Consider the following 18,469-nt stretch of genomic DNA (forward strand, 5'->3'; position numbering starts at 1 on the left):
CCCTATTAAGACTAGTGCAATGCAGATATGATAAACCATTGCAAAATGAAAGCAGCAAGTCACTAGATTCTTATTTTATCTTTTTCTACAATGCTTCATTGTCTAATGACAGTTAAATGTTCTGTAGAGAGGAGTTCCACTGTATTTCTCTCAGGCTACTTCTAGACACATTAGCAAATACTAACTGTAGAAGAAAAACTGATCCTTAACTGTTTAAGTACAAATTTCCTATGAAATGTTAATTACAAACCAGTTATACAGCTGCCAAATACACCTTAGGAAGGTTTTCTGCTTTTTCACTGTTAGATAAACATAAAGAAGTTGTATTTTTCAAAGTAAAATTACCACAATGAGGAAAACAAAATTAACACAGAAGGCTTCCCCTATATGCAAGAGAGAAGTTACTTCTGCAGAATTAAATAGTAATCCTGTTTCATCCTTAACACTTTGTAGGAGTTTTGTGTTCCTAATACTAACAGAAGATAATTTCTCAGACTCATAGGTTTATATTTTTCAATCAAGTACTTAAAAATCACTTCACATCCTACTGGAGCTGTTCCTTTTGACTTTTTAACTCAATTCCAGTCTTACTTTTTTTGAAGCATTCTTTTTACTCAGTACAAACTAGGACTTCATAAGCTACCCATTACCCAAGTAGCTAGGGGGTTTTTTCAGTGGATTTCATACTCTGACAATGACTCCTCTCTCACTTAGAATGCATAAAGAATGTATTTTGAGATTAAAGCAGAATATTTGCATGCCCTGTACTTCAAAGGTCTAATATAGCAATATTTATTCAAAGCAGCAATTTTTATTCTCCCTTCTCGTGGTGGTTTGATCTCTACAAAGTTTCACAATGACAGACCTTGACTGTTTCGTCAGGGAGAAAAATAAAAAAATCATTATTGGATTAAGAAATTCTTACCATGTTATTACTGCCATACATTTTCTTGCTAGTAATTCTAGGGCATAATGTGTTGCTTGTGCTGCACTTTCTCCCAAGACAGTACCCACACTGACTGCCAGCTCCAGTTCATTTCCACGAATCAGGTTTGCCATCGCAAGCTTGCTCAATGAAAAAATTATATCATTAAGGGACATGAGCAGTTTTGAGTATTCATCATGCTGAGTATATGACATTAATTTATGAGACATCTTACCAAAGGACAAAATATGCAATAATTAAACTCAATTATATGTATTTTGTGTCTCTTGAATGCGTAAATAATTGTGCACCATGTATTAATGTGTTTTTAAGAAATCAAATAGATTTCCCATAGCAGAATCTTGCTTTATTCAACTGAAGAAATCACAAAAATCCAATACCTAAAAAGCATACTAGGAATTCCATCAAATCTTAAGGATGCTAGCATTCAGAGTGTGCATTTCCCCCTTTCTTTCAAGGAAAGGAGACCCAAAACCCCAAGAAAATGGGAAGGATTGTCCTGTTACTCTCTGAGCAATCAGAGTTACTGATAGGCATAGCAGAATGTGAAACCCTACAAGACTACAAAACAATCAGAAATATGCCGATTTAGAAATATAGAAATACATTAAATATATTAATATAGAAATATTAATTGATTCTCAATTTCTCTCAGAATAGCTTATTGGGATGAAATTATTTGGGGGGATAGATGAAGAAAAATGTGTTAAGTCGGCAACAACAAAATGAAGATAAAATGAGGAAAAGAAACAATTTCTAAAAGTATAAGCATATTAAAAACATAATAAAATGTTTCCTGCATGTCAGTTCTATTTTTGTACTGGGGGGTGGGGTTTTTTTCCTATTTACTTCTTCATTAAGACTGTAAATTCTTCAAGGTGAATGATTCTTTAGCACAATAACTTCCAGTTCCTAATGGGTATTTTGCGTCACCATAAACAGTAACACTTAGATGCTATATCAATCTAAGTTACTTAAGTATCTTATATTGTCTAATATAACAAGATATTGTAAATAAAATTCAGCATCAACATGCTACCTTCTGTGCATAAGAGAAACCTTGAATTTAATAGAATCAAGGGAGTTTTGCTACTGACTTTAATACTATAACTATCTAACTGCATAAATATAAAAAAATCAAATGCCAAATACCATTTTAGAATGTGATACATGAATTTTAAAATGTGTGGTGGCATAAAAAGGAAGTCAATGATGGCTTTTTCATTATTAATGAAAAAAATTACCTCTATATTTTCAACAGCCAGGTGACAACATGCTGCAAGCACTGCACAGCCATCCTGGAAATAGCAATCTGCCAGTTCTTTACTGACCTTCTGCAGGAGACTGCAAGAACAAAAAATGAATTCTGCAAGGTCACTTTTAGGTTGGAGTGCCTTAGGTCTTAATTTATGTAAAATGCATCACTTAAATTATGTAAAATTCTTCTGTAAAAGTTGCTGTATTTGTCTCACAGATAATGACACTACTAGCTTGAAACATACAATCTATTTGAGCTTCATCCACTACTTATGTTTGTGCCTACTGAGGTGGGTCTAGACAAGAAGAGGTCCATATTTGGGGATTTTTAGTGGGCATGGACAATGAGAATCATGGAATCATAAAATGGCTTGTGTTACAAGAGACCTTAGAGATAATTCTGTTCCAAGCCCCCTGCCATGGAGGGGGGGACTTCTCCTGGACTGGGTTACTCAGAGCCCCATCCAGCCTGGTCTTGAACACTTCCAGGGTTGGAGCATCCTCAGCTTCTCTGGGCACCTATAACAGTGCCTCACCACTCTCACAGTAAAGAATTTTTTCCTAATATCTAATCTAAACCTACTCTCTCAGTTTGATTTTTATTTCACATTATCAGAACCTTCACTGATGACAAACAGCAAAGCTTCAGGAGGAGATTATGTGTAATAACAGGGGATCACAGATATTTGTTAATGCTAAATTTTACTCACCAGAAGTTCTCAGTTAATATGCTACATATTTTAATGCACATGAATGTACCTTAAAATGAAGCAAGTGAAAATGACATTTATAATTATAATACATACATATGAAAAATCCATGTTGTGCCAAGAGGTACAATAGGGAAATTAGTGTAGCATCAGGTATTTAACTGCTACTAGTTAGTACTAAGTACTAAAAGATACAAAATTTTGTTGAACTCTACATTGCTGATGTCAAATTAAACCACTGTGCTTTATCTACCTTGATGACTTCACACTCTGCAGTAAAGTGAGGTTTATAGTTATAAACTAGAACAACTTACTCATTATAATCATCTGTATTGTTTCCAGCAGAATTCGAAGTTCCACTTGTTGTAGAGAGTGGTAACATCTGTATATTTCCTTCACAAGCTGCCTGGAAGTGGATAAAATATAGATTAATTAATGCAGAATTCAAACCGAAGATGAAATGGAATTTTCAATACCAATAATAATAATCTAAGATGTATAAAAAAAATTTTAAAGCCCTGTTATAACAAAGAAAATGTTTGAATGTTTAAACTAATGGACATATTCATAGCTAAATCTTAGCCTAGTTTTATCTAGCTATACAAGAATTCTGCCAAAATAAGATTTTTATTCCTTCCTCTGCATTTGTGCAGGACTTTTCAGCACTTGGATGTAATGGACTGTGAAGGCTACAACCTTGATTTTAACATCCCAAGGAGCAATCAGCTCTTAGGGAAGGATGAATTCCATAGATACTTCTCAGCAGATAAAATCTAGAAAGATTTGGCATATAGTGGCTTAAGGTGAACTTTTCTTTGTATCTGGCAATAATTCATTTCTAACATTAAATACAAAGAGATCAATGCGAGCTAAAATGAAATCAGTTGACAAAGTGGTAGGTTTGGACTCAGGGATCTCAGCGGTCTCTTTTAACCTAATTGATTCTGTGATGTTTTGAAATTCCTTAACATGCTTTAAGATGTAGCTGGGACAACACCATTAAACCTCAGTACTCAGTTACAAGGGAAGGTAAATCCTGGCATGTTTTTGCTGATTATTATCCTATTAAACCTTTGAGACAAAGACTATTGTATGAATTGTAGTATCTGTGCAATACCTCTCTTAAATGAAAAATTAGGATCTTTCTGAAGCTTTAACTTGCTTTGAAGTTCAAACATTACAGCTTTTTTAATCTAAGAATGTGTCAAAGTTACATTCTGTACATTATTCAGCTATCTAGCTAAAACATACTGATGACTTTTCAGTAGAAATTCAAGAGAAATCAAATCCTACATGAAGCTGATGTTAAGGGCAATACTAGTTGTTGAAAATCAGGTTCCATTTCAATTGAAATTGAACACATCTGTTTTCGTTATGGTAATTTGGTTGCAGTTTAGAAAAACCAGTCTTTAATTCTGTAAACATGAGATACCTCCTTCTAATGTTTTCTGTATAAAATCTGTTCAATACCACATACAAGTAAAGACTAAGCCATTATGATTCAGCTATTTTGCCTTTTAAATATACATGTCATATGCTGAATTACAAGCTAAGAGATAAATATTTCCCACACTGGTATATATGTAGTAATACCTGTGCAACAAGTAGAGCCTCTTTAAGCTGACCTCTTGAAGTAAAGAAAGAAACCAATTTCTTCACATCTCCAATGGCTATACAGTATGGGATGACATCATCATTTTCTTCCTGAATTAACTGATCAGCTCTCCTAATTAAACAAATTAATAAATAATCAAGAAAGATCTATGTACATGAACAATCAGCAAACTTATCTATATGGTGTAGGTGTTAGATGAAGCTGAATAAAGTTCACTGAAACTCATAGGCCTTTCAAGACTTACAAACTGTGAACACTGCACTAAAGAGTTTATAAAGTTGTAATTTATGTTGACTCTTGTACATAGAGTTATAGCTGAAATCCTCTGCAGTTCTATCCCAAAGCTTACTGAACAAAAAGTAACATCACTAGAATGCTGTAACAACAGACAAGTATATCTGGTAATTGTATCCATCCTTCCTACTTCTCTGTGTCCTTTTATGGACTGAAGCTACAATTTCCCATTTTAATAATTTACCTTTGCATTAACTTCCTCCAGTATTTCATTGATACACCAGGTGCAACTGAGAGAGCTTTGTCCCACTAGAAGAGAGCAGTTAAATACATTTAACTTGATAATTTCCATTTGAGAAACAGCCATATTTTAAACTACTGTAATTTTCCTTCCATTAAAAATAAGTTTGTCAAGAGTTAAATAAAGAATGAGTTATACTTTGGTCTGCATATATTAAAAATAAGTGGAACAAGATTACTCTTTTGAGGACTTGTGACCCATTCATTGCCTCCCCATCTTTTCCAGGGTAGCTTGTTTCAGAAATCTTAATTTTTTTTAATTCTTCAATAGTGTTCCTATATTTTACCTCTCCAAGTTCTACCATTAGTTCACAATATCGCTGAATTTGTCCTAATCTTAAATGTATTTCTGCAGCTTCTTTGAGTCTTTCCTCTTTGCTTGGTGCACCAATACCACCTCCAAACTTAGACATCTTTACTGTTGTCAGTTCTTGTGCCTTGGACTGAGGGGAAAAAAAAAAAAAAAAAGGATTAAGAAGTTTTCTGTGATGAAAACAAATTTTCTTAAGAATGGACTACTGCCAAATATTACTGTGGAATATAAAGGATATAATTTAAGAAAAAAAATCTTTAGAGAAAAGGCTAAAGGAAGAGATTTCAATGAGACTTCAGTGAACTACATTTATGTTGTTAAAGTGTTAGTAAATGTGTTTGTTGTACATACACATTTTCCTTGATTATCTTCCTATAATAACTTAAGGGTTTTTTTTAATTCTCATTTATAGATGGGATGTTCCTCATAAAAATCTTGGCATATTGCAACTTAAGAAAAAAATTGTGAACATAAAACATACAGAGCTGAAAATGGTACATATTACCATTATAATGATGTCCATATAAAGAAATAACCAAGACAACAGGCTCTGTGGTCTGACCTGTCATGCCCCATTAACCTTATGGCCAAGAAATTATTTATATTCCCAACTAGTGCAATTTTTATATTAGTTGGCAAGATAAGACTAAATTTCTTCATCTGGCAGAGTCTAAGAAACAAGCTGCAACAGAACTATATACATGAAAAAAATTTAAAAAAAACAAAGGGAGATTCCATTTCAGGAATTCTCAGTTGAATTCCATTATCAACGCACACCGATGGCATTTGGCAATTCATGACTTTGCAGTACCATAATGGAAGATGGAGAACAAATTTTGAATATTCTTCACCAAAGTAAACTGCCACATAGACCAATGGCAGCTCCCAAGGATCTGTTTTTTTCAAAAACCATACTTTTTTTTTCCTCAGCACCTCCACATTTTTAGTGTTTCCACACTAAAGTCTCCAATGAATCCTCTCTGTTTCCTAATGACAGAAAAAAAGAGTTGCTTTATAACCTTATTTCATCCTAAAATGTGTAGGTGCTGCAGTGCCATTATTTAGTTTCCTAAGGAAAAGAGAGTATTAGCAGTCCTTAACAATCAGTCAGCTTTACCCTATTCCACACTTTCTCCTAAAGCTCTCTAATAAGATTCTGAGTCAGCATGAAGGGGAAAAAATGCTTTTAAATTAATGTGAACACTTAATCCAGGGCCACAGAATGACCAGCAATCACTGTAGTTACTCTAGGCCACCAGAGTTATAAATGCATGAAATCATGTTGCAGGGATAAACAGACTGCTGGCACTGCACAAGTCAAGATTTAATGTCTTCCCAGGCTAACTGGCTGAGAAAACTCTTTTTTTGGACACATGGACACACAAACAGAGCTTCACAGAATTAGCAGAACAGCTGGTATTATTACACTGAATGACACTAATAACCTTTAATCACTGGAGAGTCATAAGGAATGTAGGACACTCTTTAAGAGCCTGTGATTTTACTACAGAGACAGCATGTAACAGCAAACAACAGATGATACCTGGCAAGTATTAGTGCTGGGGCTGGCAAGTGCATTCCCTGATCCATAACAGTAGATCATCTTTCCTCTATTTACAGTTCTTTAGTACTCCTAAGAACTTTCTAACAGAATCATGAATCTGCATATTCTACAGAAACTGCATATCTGGTTTCATATTCATATATGCAGCTACTAATAAATGTATGGCCTAGTACTTGTATTTCCTATTCTCATCCAAGTCACTCTTAAGCTGCATATCTGTATTAATGACAGGCTCTTGCCATTCCTTCTTCTGAGAGCTACAGAACATATTTCTGCTGATTCTCCCCCATTTCCAGACATGAATTCCCCTGAATGTACATCTGAATGTAGCTGCACACTTCATGTTTATACAATCAAATAATTTGACTTTACTGAACATAAAAGTACAGTGTATATAATAGGTAAGACAAATTCACTTCATAGCTGAAACTAGTGATGATTGCTTTGCAATTTCTTTTAATTTTTTTGAAAAATTATTTTTTAATTAATAACTGTAACAGCATTTTAACACTGACTATGCATGAAGTCATACAGATGCAGCTGGATATTATTGTAACAGACTAGTATTGCAGGGAAGAACTGGTATTGCACAAATATCTTTGGACATGAAGTTGTGGCCTTTTGTAAAACACTGAATGTTACTTTTAAATAGTGAAATACAACATGAATTAACAACCATTTTCACATATTGTTTGTGCTTCACTTACCAGTCTAAATCTAATGAGGTGTTTCATATGCATAATTCCTTTGCAGTAGTTTTGTGGAAGCAAACTGTCATCCTGTCCTTTTATTACAGCAACCAAGTCCCATAAATTTTTGCTGCCTCCTGGAGGCTGAAATTGTTAGGGAAGACAACTTTTATTACAATTATGTTCAAGAGAGAAATCTGAACTTACAAAGACATTGGAAAACATTTGTCAGTCAACTCCAAGAAATATAACTTCAGATAATCTCAATATTAGAACCTTTATTATGAAAGCACAAAATAGTTCATGATAATATAAGTCCTTCAGTCTTCCTGAAGGTTGCAAAGATACAATGAGATCCATGACCTTATTTTGTTATGTATGGACAAAGCTGAGGGCTTGCCATTACAGTTTTGCCTTTTGCTCTTGAAGAAATAGAAGCTATCCTGTGTCTATTGCTGTACAAACCAACAGACAGCTGCTGGCATGCAGGAGTACCCCAGGAATTGTTTACCTCTTTCTGTAAAGCAAAGGCATGGGCCAGCTTGAATGTTTGACTGCCACAACCTGTTTTACTATCTTAACATATAATGTATATACACAAAATATTATTTTTTAAAAATAAAAAAATTAAAGCATTTCTATTGGTCTACCCTTTGAATCAAACCTTCTGTAGAAACAGGACAACAGTTTAACATTGAATGAAGTCTAGAAGTGAATGAGTATCCAAAAACTTAAAAAATAATCATTAAACCTTCGATCTAAAGAAGCTTTTCTAAGAATAACAGGATCACAAGTTTAGAAGTCCAATTATTTCTGAGCTAGTAAAAAGCATAAAATCCTTCTCAGGAAACTTCTCCCCCCACTCAAAAAAACCCCAAAACAAACCAAACAAACAAAAAAGCCAACCAAAAAAAAAGGAAAAAAAAAACAGACAAAGATCTCCCCTAATCTTCTTTTTGTCCACTAAAACTCTTATTAGACTCCTTACAGTTTACCACAATACCTAATTTTCTGGACTCAAAAAGCACTGAGCATACCTGATCAAAAAACCATTGCTTCTTGTAAAATTCAGTATTTTACAAATACAATAGTATTTGTAAAACAATTTTACTCTCAAATCAACATGGGAAATCAAAACGTATAACAGGCAAAACAAGGAATTCCATGAATATATTTTCAACAAAAGAGAAAATGTCCAATTTTAAAATTGAGAAAGATTGTTTCATAATTTATAAATTATACAGATTCAACTTACTTAGAACACAAACCAAATATTTTGGATGAACTAGGTATTTTTAGATCAGTGTTTTGACTTAAATTAAAACAGTGTTTGACACAAGCTCCAGTATTAGCAGAACCTGCAGTTTCAAGTCCTTTTGTCCTTGTTCTATCTCAAGTGCAGTTCCTATTCAGGTAAGAACTCACAGGAACCCATACTTTAAATCATTTGTATTGAGAGAGCAGCAGTTTATAGAAAATATTACTGTGCAATGGAGAAAAGGCAATAGCTGGATACTGAGGCACGGGTCATCTGGATCTACAGTTCCTACAATATAAAGAGCAGTTTGGGCACAGACACCTGGACAGTTCAAACCTTATCAGTAATGAAGGTGTTCTTTTGATTAATTAAATGATGAATTAAACATTTTAAAACTCTAACGCAGTTTGATTAAACACATAATTTAATTTTCTTCAAGATCAAATTGCTGTCTAATTAACCTTTCTTAGAGAAAATCATATTATTTCACTAATTTAACTTTGCAAAAGTTAGTTTGTTTTTTACAAAGCTAAATTAGTGAAATTTGTTTTTCACAACTGACAAACAATTCAATAATGACATTTTTATTTGCTGACCTATTTTCTAAGCTCTTTTCAAGAAAGAGAGGAAAAAATGATAGAGAAAAAAGAAATCTCAGTTTTGGAGATTGAATTCAGAAAAGAAAGTCATGCACATTGACAACGTCCCTAACTTTGCAGAATACTTACTGAAAAAAATTCTGAAAACCACCTTAGTTTTTTTCCTTGAGAATTTCCTGACAATTTTTCCAATTCTTGTTTAATATCCCTGGAAACTTTACCACACAGCAAAGGAGAAGCTCCAGACTCCACAGCGCGATCTAACACACACAAAGATTTATATATAAAATTAAAATACAAAAACAACCAAAGGAATAGGAATATTAACATAAAGAAAATTGAAACAATGTTTATACAATTTTTTTACCTGTATTGCCAACAATATCATCCCAACATCTGTCTGTTATGATATTTATTTGTAGAGGGTTTATAAGAGGTGTCAATGACCAGAGTCTCACAGTGGAATCACGAGAGCAGGATGCCATAGTAAATGGACGACTAGGATGACACGTTAATCCTAGGAGAGGGGATATTAAAAATATAGTTGAATAAGTTTATATAATAACCTCTCTGATTAAATTACTTCACAAATTCCAAAATGTATTAGAATGTTTTTCAATACAGCAATAAAACAAAATTTAAAAGATATTACCATATACATCTGCACCATGATCATAAACTGTGTCCAAACATGTTCCATCTCTTGTGTCCCAGACTCGAATTGTATAGTCCCAGCTGCCAGATATTAGAAGGTAAGGAATTTCAGGATTCCACATCAGTCCCCGTACTGGAGCTGTATGCCCACTAAGAACATTTATACAAGCATCTTGTGTGTAATCCCATATCCGAACAGTACTGAAACAGGATAAAAGAGAACAATCTGTATCAGATCACCTACTGAAAGATAATTATCTCTCTACTCAGCAATATTTTAAGCTTCCAATTTATCAGAATATTTATTTGCATCACAACAGGGCTCAAAGAGCTGTAGTGAAAGGGGCAAAATATGGCTAGTTACTGGTCACCAGCAATGCTTCTCAGTTCTAGGACCAGTCCTATTCAATGTATTTTATTGTCAAGAAGTTTGCTATCAAGTTGTCCACTGCCATGAATCAATACACTATGAACTAATAGATTTTGCTTCAAGCATAAACTTTTAATGAATGATAACAGGAAAGCAATGGAAGTCAATATTCAAAATTTTACAAAATATCCTTTACAAAAATGTCTTGTAGGGAAGATCTGCAGGGCAGTGGCATAGAATCATAGAAAAATGCTTCCTCCTGCTTACCATGGACTGATACACTCTCCCTCAAAAGCAATGGCAGCAAACAAAAAAACAGAAGTATCCAATACTCATTAAAATTCTCTACGGATTCTACTTACACATACTTTTGAAAAATATCAAGAGCAGGTTTTGCACCTGTTTCTTCAGATGTAATGTAAACATGTGGTATCCTCCATGTGCAATTCCTTGCAGTAACAGTATCAGGCACTGACCCTACATTTGGAATCTTGCACTAGTACAGCAGTTGTAACAATTTTGGATAATGATCCTGCTGCCCAAATAGTATATAAAGCTAAGGGCAAAGCTGAAAGCTGGATCTGAACCATGCAAAGATTTAGATTATTAAGTGTCGACAACAGCATTACAAATAAAGATGCAAGGTTCTTCTTTAGTCCTGCTTGAGGTTTACGCTTTCTAATAATTCAGAAATACTCACCCATCATCAGAGCCACTGCAGAGGATTCCTTCTCTGAGAGGAGACCACCGTACATGAAAAACCTTTGCAGTATGCCCAGCAAAAACTTTCAATGGTTGATCAGAGCTGGTTGCCAAGTAGTAAACACGAACGTTTTTATCCTCACAACCAGTAGCTATCATATCTCTGCAAAATAAAAACAGCAAAATCCTTGGTCACAGAGATGATGAATATTTTTTTAAATTTTAAAAAAATATTATGTGCAATCTGTGACCTTTTTTTTTTTTTAATAGCAAACTTTTTTTCTTCTCCTTCATCTCTTCAAGATGTAGCTATTGACAATCCAATTGTCATTATTAGGAATTATCTGCAAACTTTTTTTCTCTCATCAATATGAAACAATCCTCCTTTGAAAATTAAGAAAGTTCATGATGATCAATTAAACGTACTACTGGGAAGAGAGAGCTGCTATAGGTTTATCCTACTTTGGAACAGATAATTTCGGTGTTTTACTATCACAGTGAATATCATATTCTAGATAACTTTGTGTTACTTTACTGGCAATCAATTTAAATAGTAAATATTGACAATTTTTTGGGTCAATTTTACTTACTTGTTGTTTTGACTCCAATCACAGCCAAAGACTGCAGCTGGATGCTTGTACTTGTGAAGAACATTGCCATCAATGGTTCGAATAATACTGAAACCAATTACAATGTGATATTGTAAGGAAAAATACATTCTGGTAGGCTATCCAAAATTAACTTTTACTCTGTGCAAATAAGCCAGAAAGCAAAAAGATATACACAAATAATAGGAGAAACAGCCACATCTAACTTGATTTCAGTATCTATGTTTCTTCAGAGGGGCTTTAAAGATGTTCACTGTGGTACATCTTTCTTGAAAGGATCCTCATAGCCCAGAATCAAAGTTGTAGTCATGGCTTCAAGGCAGAAATAGATCTTTATGAATTAAAAAGAAAGTTGATTGTTTTCTAAACTTTCTGTCCATTATATTTGAGTTGGAATGATGCAGGTAGCAGAGGAAACAAATGAAGAAGGATTTTTAAAATGTGCTGAAACACAACATACGCAAAATTGGTTTCAGTGGATGTTAATATATTTTCAGAAATGAGGTATTATACTCCTGTGATAGCGCATTTGTAATTATTTTATTCTAAAATAGTACTATTTAATCCTTGAAACAACAAACTAAAAAAATTAAAATTAAGACAAATGAAGTTGGATGGCTTTTGAAAATGTTCTCTACAGATAAGAAACCTAGAAGTATATTCTTGTCCAAATAAAATCAGTATTTAGTTTCACCAACAGTGTGTTTAGACACTATTCCTTTTGAAAACATTTCCTTTATTTTTTTTTTCTTAAAATCATGAAAAAATACCCTAACAAGTACAGGAGACTAATATAATTTAAGTTTTGTCCATTAAAAATGTTTTTAAATTAATTACTGAGAGCACTGTCAAAATTTATGGACTTGAGAAGTGCATTTAGCAATTTTTTTTCTTCCATTAACACTCACCAAAATCCATCACTGCTGCAGGTTGCTATTCTTTTGGAATCTTTATGACTCCAGGCAATGCAGAAGATTCCATTCTTTCCATGCTTCAAAAAATGCAAAATACCTATCAATAAGAAATAATTCACCCCTTTTTCTCTCATCTATTGATTCATCTTTTTTACTTTATTCTCCTATGGGCTTCGGCCCTTTTCTCCCAGTACAGTATACTGTACAAACCACGTTATAATGAGCACCCATTATGAGCCGACCATCCAAGTCCAAAACATTCAGACTATGGAGATGGGTAAAACTGCTATAGCCTCTAGGATCCAAGAGACAAAACCTGGTCAAGCTGAAGAATGAGCTATCCATAACTATATAAACCCACAGCTTACATAAAGAACACTGTGGACAATCAAGGTCTTTGGGTTTAGGATGACTGCTTGAGGGATGTGAAACACAAATTGTGTTCTCTTTTGTCCTGCCAGTTGCAGGGAATGATTTGGCAAGAAACAGGAGGGTTGTGCAGATAAAGAACTGGATTTGATACTGGTGTTGTTACCAGCACAATTTTGGGGGTTTTGATCACAGGTCAATTTATACAACACCAAGCCTGTTGGCAACAAATAGGGTCCAGCTGTCTCAAAGGAGAAAAAGGATCTTAGTTCAGGGGATCATAGGGCTCATTGTAAGAGCTTTAAACTAGTTTGAAAAGAGGTCAGAGCCAAGCTTGCCAGACAGAATGTGTAGGGAAAAAGAGAACAATAGAAACCACTCTACTAGCATAAGGAGGCGTAAGAGGCAGGCCCTGGAGAATCACAAGCAGCCAAAGATCTAATCACTAGACTATGAAGCATCCCTTTGCACCTCCACTGGGATGTGGACACCATCAAATGCTTCTATAAGCTGCCTGTACCCAGAGATCTGTGTGCAGTCACAGGCCTTTGACCACACAGTGATTACAGAGATGCAGTGGGATAGCTCACACAACTGGAACGTGGCCATGAAAGGCTACACACTCTTCAGCAAAGACAGGACAGGAAGTCACACTGGTGGAATTTCCCCCTGTGTGAGGCAACACTTAGGATGTATCAGGCTCTCTCCTGGGGTAGATGATGGGCAAGTGGAGACCTTACGGTTTGGATAAAATACACTGTTGTAGGTGTAGCTGCCTCATAGGTAAAAAGAAGTGGATGAAGCCTTCTATAGCCAGCTAGAAGCAGCCCCAGAGTCACAGGCAATGATTCGTGTGGTGCACTTTAACTATCCTGACATCTGCTGCAGAAGCAACACAGTGAAGCACAAACAGTCCAAGAGGTTCCTGGAAAGTGTTAATGACAACTTCCTGTCACAGGTACTGGAGGATCCCACAAGGAATGTTGTGCTGCTTGAACCTCATGCTAACAAACAGGGAAAGCCTTATGGGGGATGTGAAGGCTGGGGACAACCTTGGGTGGTGACCATTGATACTGTGGAGTTCAGTATCAGGCAAGGTGGAAGCAGGGCAGCAGGTAAGATGCAATCATGGACTTCAGCAGAGCTACCTTTAGTCTCTTCAGGGATTTTCTTCAAACAGTTCCATGGGAACATGCCTTGCAGGGAAAAAGGGTCCAAGGGAACCAATTGATACTCAAGGATCACTTCCTCCAGGCTCAAGAAAAATGCACCCCAATGAGCAAGAAATTGGGTAAAGGGAGCAAGAGATCTTCATGGATGACCAAGGAGCTTCTGTCATTACTTAAGTGCACATATGAAATGCACAGGAGATAGAAGCAGGATCAGGCCACTTGGAATTAATATAGAGAGGTTGTCAGAATAAGTAGAAATGAGATTAGGAAAACAAAGGCTCATCTGGAATTAAATCTGGCCAAGAATGTCAAGGACAAGTAGTGTTTCTTCAACTTCATTAGTAACAAAAGGAAAACCAAGGATGATTTAGGCCCATTACTAAATGGAAGGAGGACCCTGGAAACAGAGGATGCAGAGAAGACAGTTACCTAACGCCTTCTTTACAACTGTCCTCACTGACAAAATCAGCTCTCAGGAATCTCTGACTCGAGGGACCAGCATAAAAGAATGTTGAAGGAAGACTTTCACTTGATCAAGAAGGACTGGGTTTGAGAACACACAAACACAGGTCCATGGGTCCTGAAAGGATGCATCCACAAATGCTGAAAGAGTTCTAGTTATCAACCCAGTGAAGCTGCTCATGTCATCTTTGAAAGGTCATGGCAACCAGAAGAGATGTCTGAGGTGAGGACTGTAAGAAAGCAAATGTCACTCTAGTCTTCAAAAAGAAAGAGAAGGACTCATGGAACTACCAGTCGATTAGCTTTACCTCAATTCCTGTAAAGGCAATGGAGTGCCTCATTCTGGAGGCCACCTCTATCCACATAGATGACAAGAAGGTGATCAGGAGTAGTCAGCATGGATTCACTAAAGGTGAGTCACATTTGACCAACCTGATTGCCTTCTATGATAACACAACTACCTGGATGGATGAAGGGAGAAGAGTGGGTATTGCCCACCTTGACTTCAGCAAGAATTTCTACACTGCCTCTCACTGTCTCTATCATTGTAAAATTCAGGAAGTGTGGATTGGATGAGTGGACAGTGAGGTGGATTGAGAACTGGCTGAACAGCAGATGCCAGAGGGTTGTAATCAGTGGCACAGGGTCTAGTTGGAGGACTATCACTAGAGGTGGCCCCCAAGATTCATTACTGGGCCCAGAATTGCTTAGTTTCTCCATCAATGACTTGATGAAGGGGCAGAGGCCTCCTCAGCAAGTTGACTGATGACACAAAGCTGAAAGAGTGGCTGATACCCCAGGAGGGCTGTGCAGCCCTTCAGAGGGACCTCAAGAGGTTGGAGAGGTGGGAAGAGAGGAACCAGCTGAAATTCAGCAAAGGCAACTGCAGGGTCCTGCAGCTGGGGAGGGAAAAACCCCAGGCACCCAACAGGCTGGGGCTGAGCTGCTGGAAAGCAGCTTGTGGAGAAGGACATGGGGATCCTGGTGGACACCAAGGTGTCCATGAGCCAGCAGTGTGACTTGTGGCCAAGAGGCCAATGGTGACCTGGGGTGCATTAGGAAGAACATTCCAACAGATCAAGGAATGTGATCCTGCACCTCTGCTCAGCTCTGGTGAGGACAAATCTGGAGTGCTGTGCCCAGTTCTGTCTTCCTCAGAAAAAGAGAGACAGAACTTGTGAGGAGGGTCCAATAGGAAGCGACAAAAATGATTTCTCTTACAAGAAAAGATTGAGAGATCTGAGCCTATTCAGTCTTGGGAAGTCACAACTGAGAGGTGACCATCAGTGTCTGTCAGTATCTGTAGTGAGGGTGCCAAGAGGATGGAGCCAGGCTCTGCTCAGTGGTGCTGAGCAGTAGGACAAGAGGCAGTGAGCACAAACTGATGCACAGGAAGTTCCACCTGAATATAAGGAAGAGCTTCCCTATTGTGTAAATGACAAAGCACTGGAACAGATTGTCCTGAGAGCTTTGGGAGCCTCCCTGTCTGAAGATATTTCAGAACCATCTGGATGTAATCATGTGCAAAATGTTCTAGGATGACCCTGCTTGAGTAGAGGTTGGACCAGATCATCCGAGAGATCCCTTCCAACCTTAATAAATCAGTGATTCTGACTAAAAGGCAGTTACTTGTTGGAATAATGAAGTTAGTGGGCATGAAAAATTGTGATATGAAAAAACTTAATTGGGAAATGTATCAGGACCAGTATTACAGAAAAGATATTTGCTAGCACAAATGCAAATATAAATTTTAGACTGCCAGAACTCCTGAAGGTAGGTATATTTGTTTTCTGCTTGTGCCTCTCCTTACTTCCCCACGTCTCTTCTTAAAGAGCAATCCTTGTACATTGATGCAGATCCTCTACTTAAATAATTATGTCTGAAAATCACAGCTATATACTAGGAAAACACAAAACAGCATAAAATACTACAGCACAGTATTACACAACTCCTTCTCCCAGTAAAAACTATGCTACTATTTCAGGACTTAAAAATGCCTGGATAAATTTCAGGTAATACAAGGCAAGCCACTAAATGAGTCATACTGCTTAGTGTGCTGCAGAATGGAGCTTTATTCATCTAGACTGCAAGTACTAAAAGTTTTTTCTGCCCCTTTTGTTTGAAAATACAGAACACAATTTTCATTTTGATGCTTAGTCTGTATGTCCATATATGATCACACAGTTAAGGAATCAGCTATGCTTTTCCCATGTATCCCTACAGGAGCAGTTTTAAGATAATGGAGTCCATCTGGTGCTTCACCACTCTCATATCACAAATCTGGTCTGAGGAAGCAAAAATACTTCTGCCACACAGGTAAACTGGCACCTACATAATTCCCTAGATTTTTAACTATAGCATCTTTTAAAAACATATGTACTTCCACCATCTCTGTTTAGGGACACTAAATTTACATAGACAAAAAAAGTAGTAATCTCATCTTACCTCACTGAATCTGGTTATCATTTTGCCTTTTCGCACATCCCAGATAAAGCCACCATTTCTGGATGTACCACCCGCTATGCAGTTCAGATTTCCTTTAAAGAAAGATGTTTGCAAAATATTACAATAATTATAAAATCACAACATTCTTTAACAGTAGCTCTACTTTAAATTGGAAGAAATGTAATGTGAGCATAAGACATCAATTGTACATGAACATGAGTTTTCCATAGTTTAAGGCAATCATTTGCTATTAAGTCATAAACATCAATTTCAGTGAAAGCCTGACCTGTTTTTTCTACATTCCTGTTTAGAAAAATGGTAAAATAACAATTGTATTGCTGTAAAAAGTATCTTAATGCGTGCTGAAAGTCTTACACGCAATAAATTAATAATCATGATGCAAATGACTCAAACTGAGAGGTAACCTCAATGTTTCAAGCTAAAAGTTGTAGCAACTAGAGCATTTTCCTTTAAAGTTCCCTATATATAAAGACAAATCATAAAAATGAAGGAGAACATCTAACAGCATTTTCTTAATCTTGCACCACTTGCACCATCTAAGACCATCAAGAATGTACCTGAATCTGTAACCACACTCTACAGGGTGGAAAATCTGAGTACAAAATTCCACAATGAGAACATGAAAATTCCATTCAGGTCTAATCCAAAAGTCACCAAATTCTCCTCACCACAGTGATTCCCTATCCTAATATAGTTATGCTTTTCATAAATAGCAGATTTATAGGAAAGTTTTGACTGTTATTTTATTCCAAGCTTCAGAGGCAGAAAAGACAATCTATGCAGGAGGAGTCTAGCAAGGTAAATATATAAAATGGAAATAAAGACAAGTAGGAGAATGATGGGGGAGAAAAAAAGAAAAATGAGTAATCACATTTTTTCAAAGTGATCTCTTCTGAGACCAGACAAATGACAGAATTAGGAGCAAAGTACAGGGCAGATGGGAACTGTCTGGGAGTAAGGTGAAAGCACCAAAAGTTCTGGCTGGGAGGGACAGGTGGCTCTGGACAGGGTGGTAAGGAACAAAGTTGAAGCACCTGTTTCCAATTTACTTTTTTATTTTTATTTTTAAAAAAACAACAAATCAACAAAACCAAAACCAAAAGCAACAATCCCACATCCTTCCTGCAGCAAACTACTCATTCAACATGAGATACGACTACAAATTAATTTAAACTTCAAAACTAAATAACCAAGCATAAGCACTGTATTTCATATTGCCATGATTTCCATATAGCAAGACATATTATTTGTGAAGAGGTATAAAGGT

General features: G+C 36.1%; 1 protein-coding gene across 3 annotated transcripts in view; it reads right to left on the minus strand.

Moving 5' to 3' along the window:
• The window catches only part of WDR17 (WD repeat domain 17), a 75,707-nt gene that overhangs the window by 30,152 nt on the left and 27,086 nt on the right, over positions 1 to 18,469 (minus strand). For all 3 annotated transcript variants that reach the window (XM_079305676.1, XM_079305678.1, XM_079305677.1), the window contains 14 exons: positions 17,182 to 17,273; positions 12,728 to 12,810; positions 11,802 to 11,888; positions 11,210 to 11,374; positions 10,138 to 10,340; positions 9,853 to 10,002; positions 9,615 to 9,745; positions 7,647 to 7,772; positions 5,350 to 5,505; positions 5,007 to 5,071; positions 4,507 to 4,639; positions 3,228 to 3,319; positions 2,191 to 2,290; positions 926 to 1,065 (listed from right to left, as the gene is read on the minus strand). In XM_079305676.1, the coding sequence (XP_079161802.1) occupies positions 926 to 1,065; positions 2,191 to 2,290; positions 3,228 to 3,319; positions 4,507 to 4,639; positions 5,007 to 5,071; positions 5,350 to 5,505; positions 7,647 to 7,772; positions 9,615 to 9,745; positions 9,853 to 10,002; positions 10,138 to 10,340; positions 11,210 to 11,374; positions 11,802 to 11,888; positions 12,728 to 12,810; positions 17,182 to 17,273 (1,723 nt within the window). The remainder of the gene's footprint in view (positions 1 to 925; positions 1,066 to 2,190; positions 2,291 to 3,227; positions 3,320 to 4,506; positions 4,640 to 5,006; positions 5,072 to 5,349; positions 5,506 to 7,646; positions 7,773 to 9,614; positions 9,746 to 9,852; positions 10,003 to 10,137; positions 10,341 to 11,209; positions 11,375 to 11,801; positions 11,889 to 12,727; positions 12,811 to 17,181; positions 17,274 to 18,469) is intronic.

The sequence above is a fragment of the Erithacus rubecula genome (assembly GCF_903797595.1).
Source record: "Erithacus rubecula genome assembly, chromosome: 5".
Taxonomy (NCBI): domain Eukaryota; kingdom Metazoa; phylum Chordata; class Aves; order Passeriformes; family Muscicapidae; genus Erithacus; species Erithacus rubecula.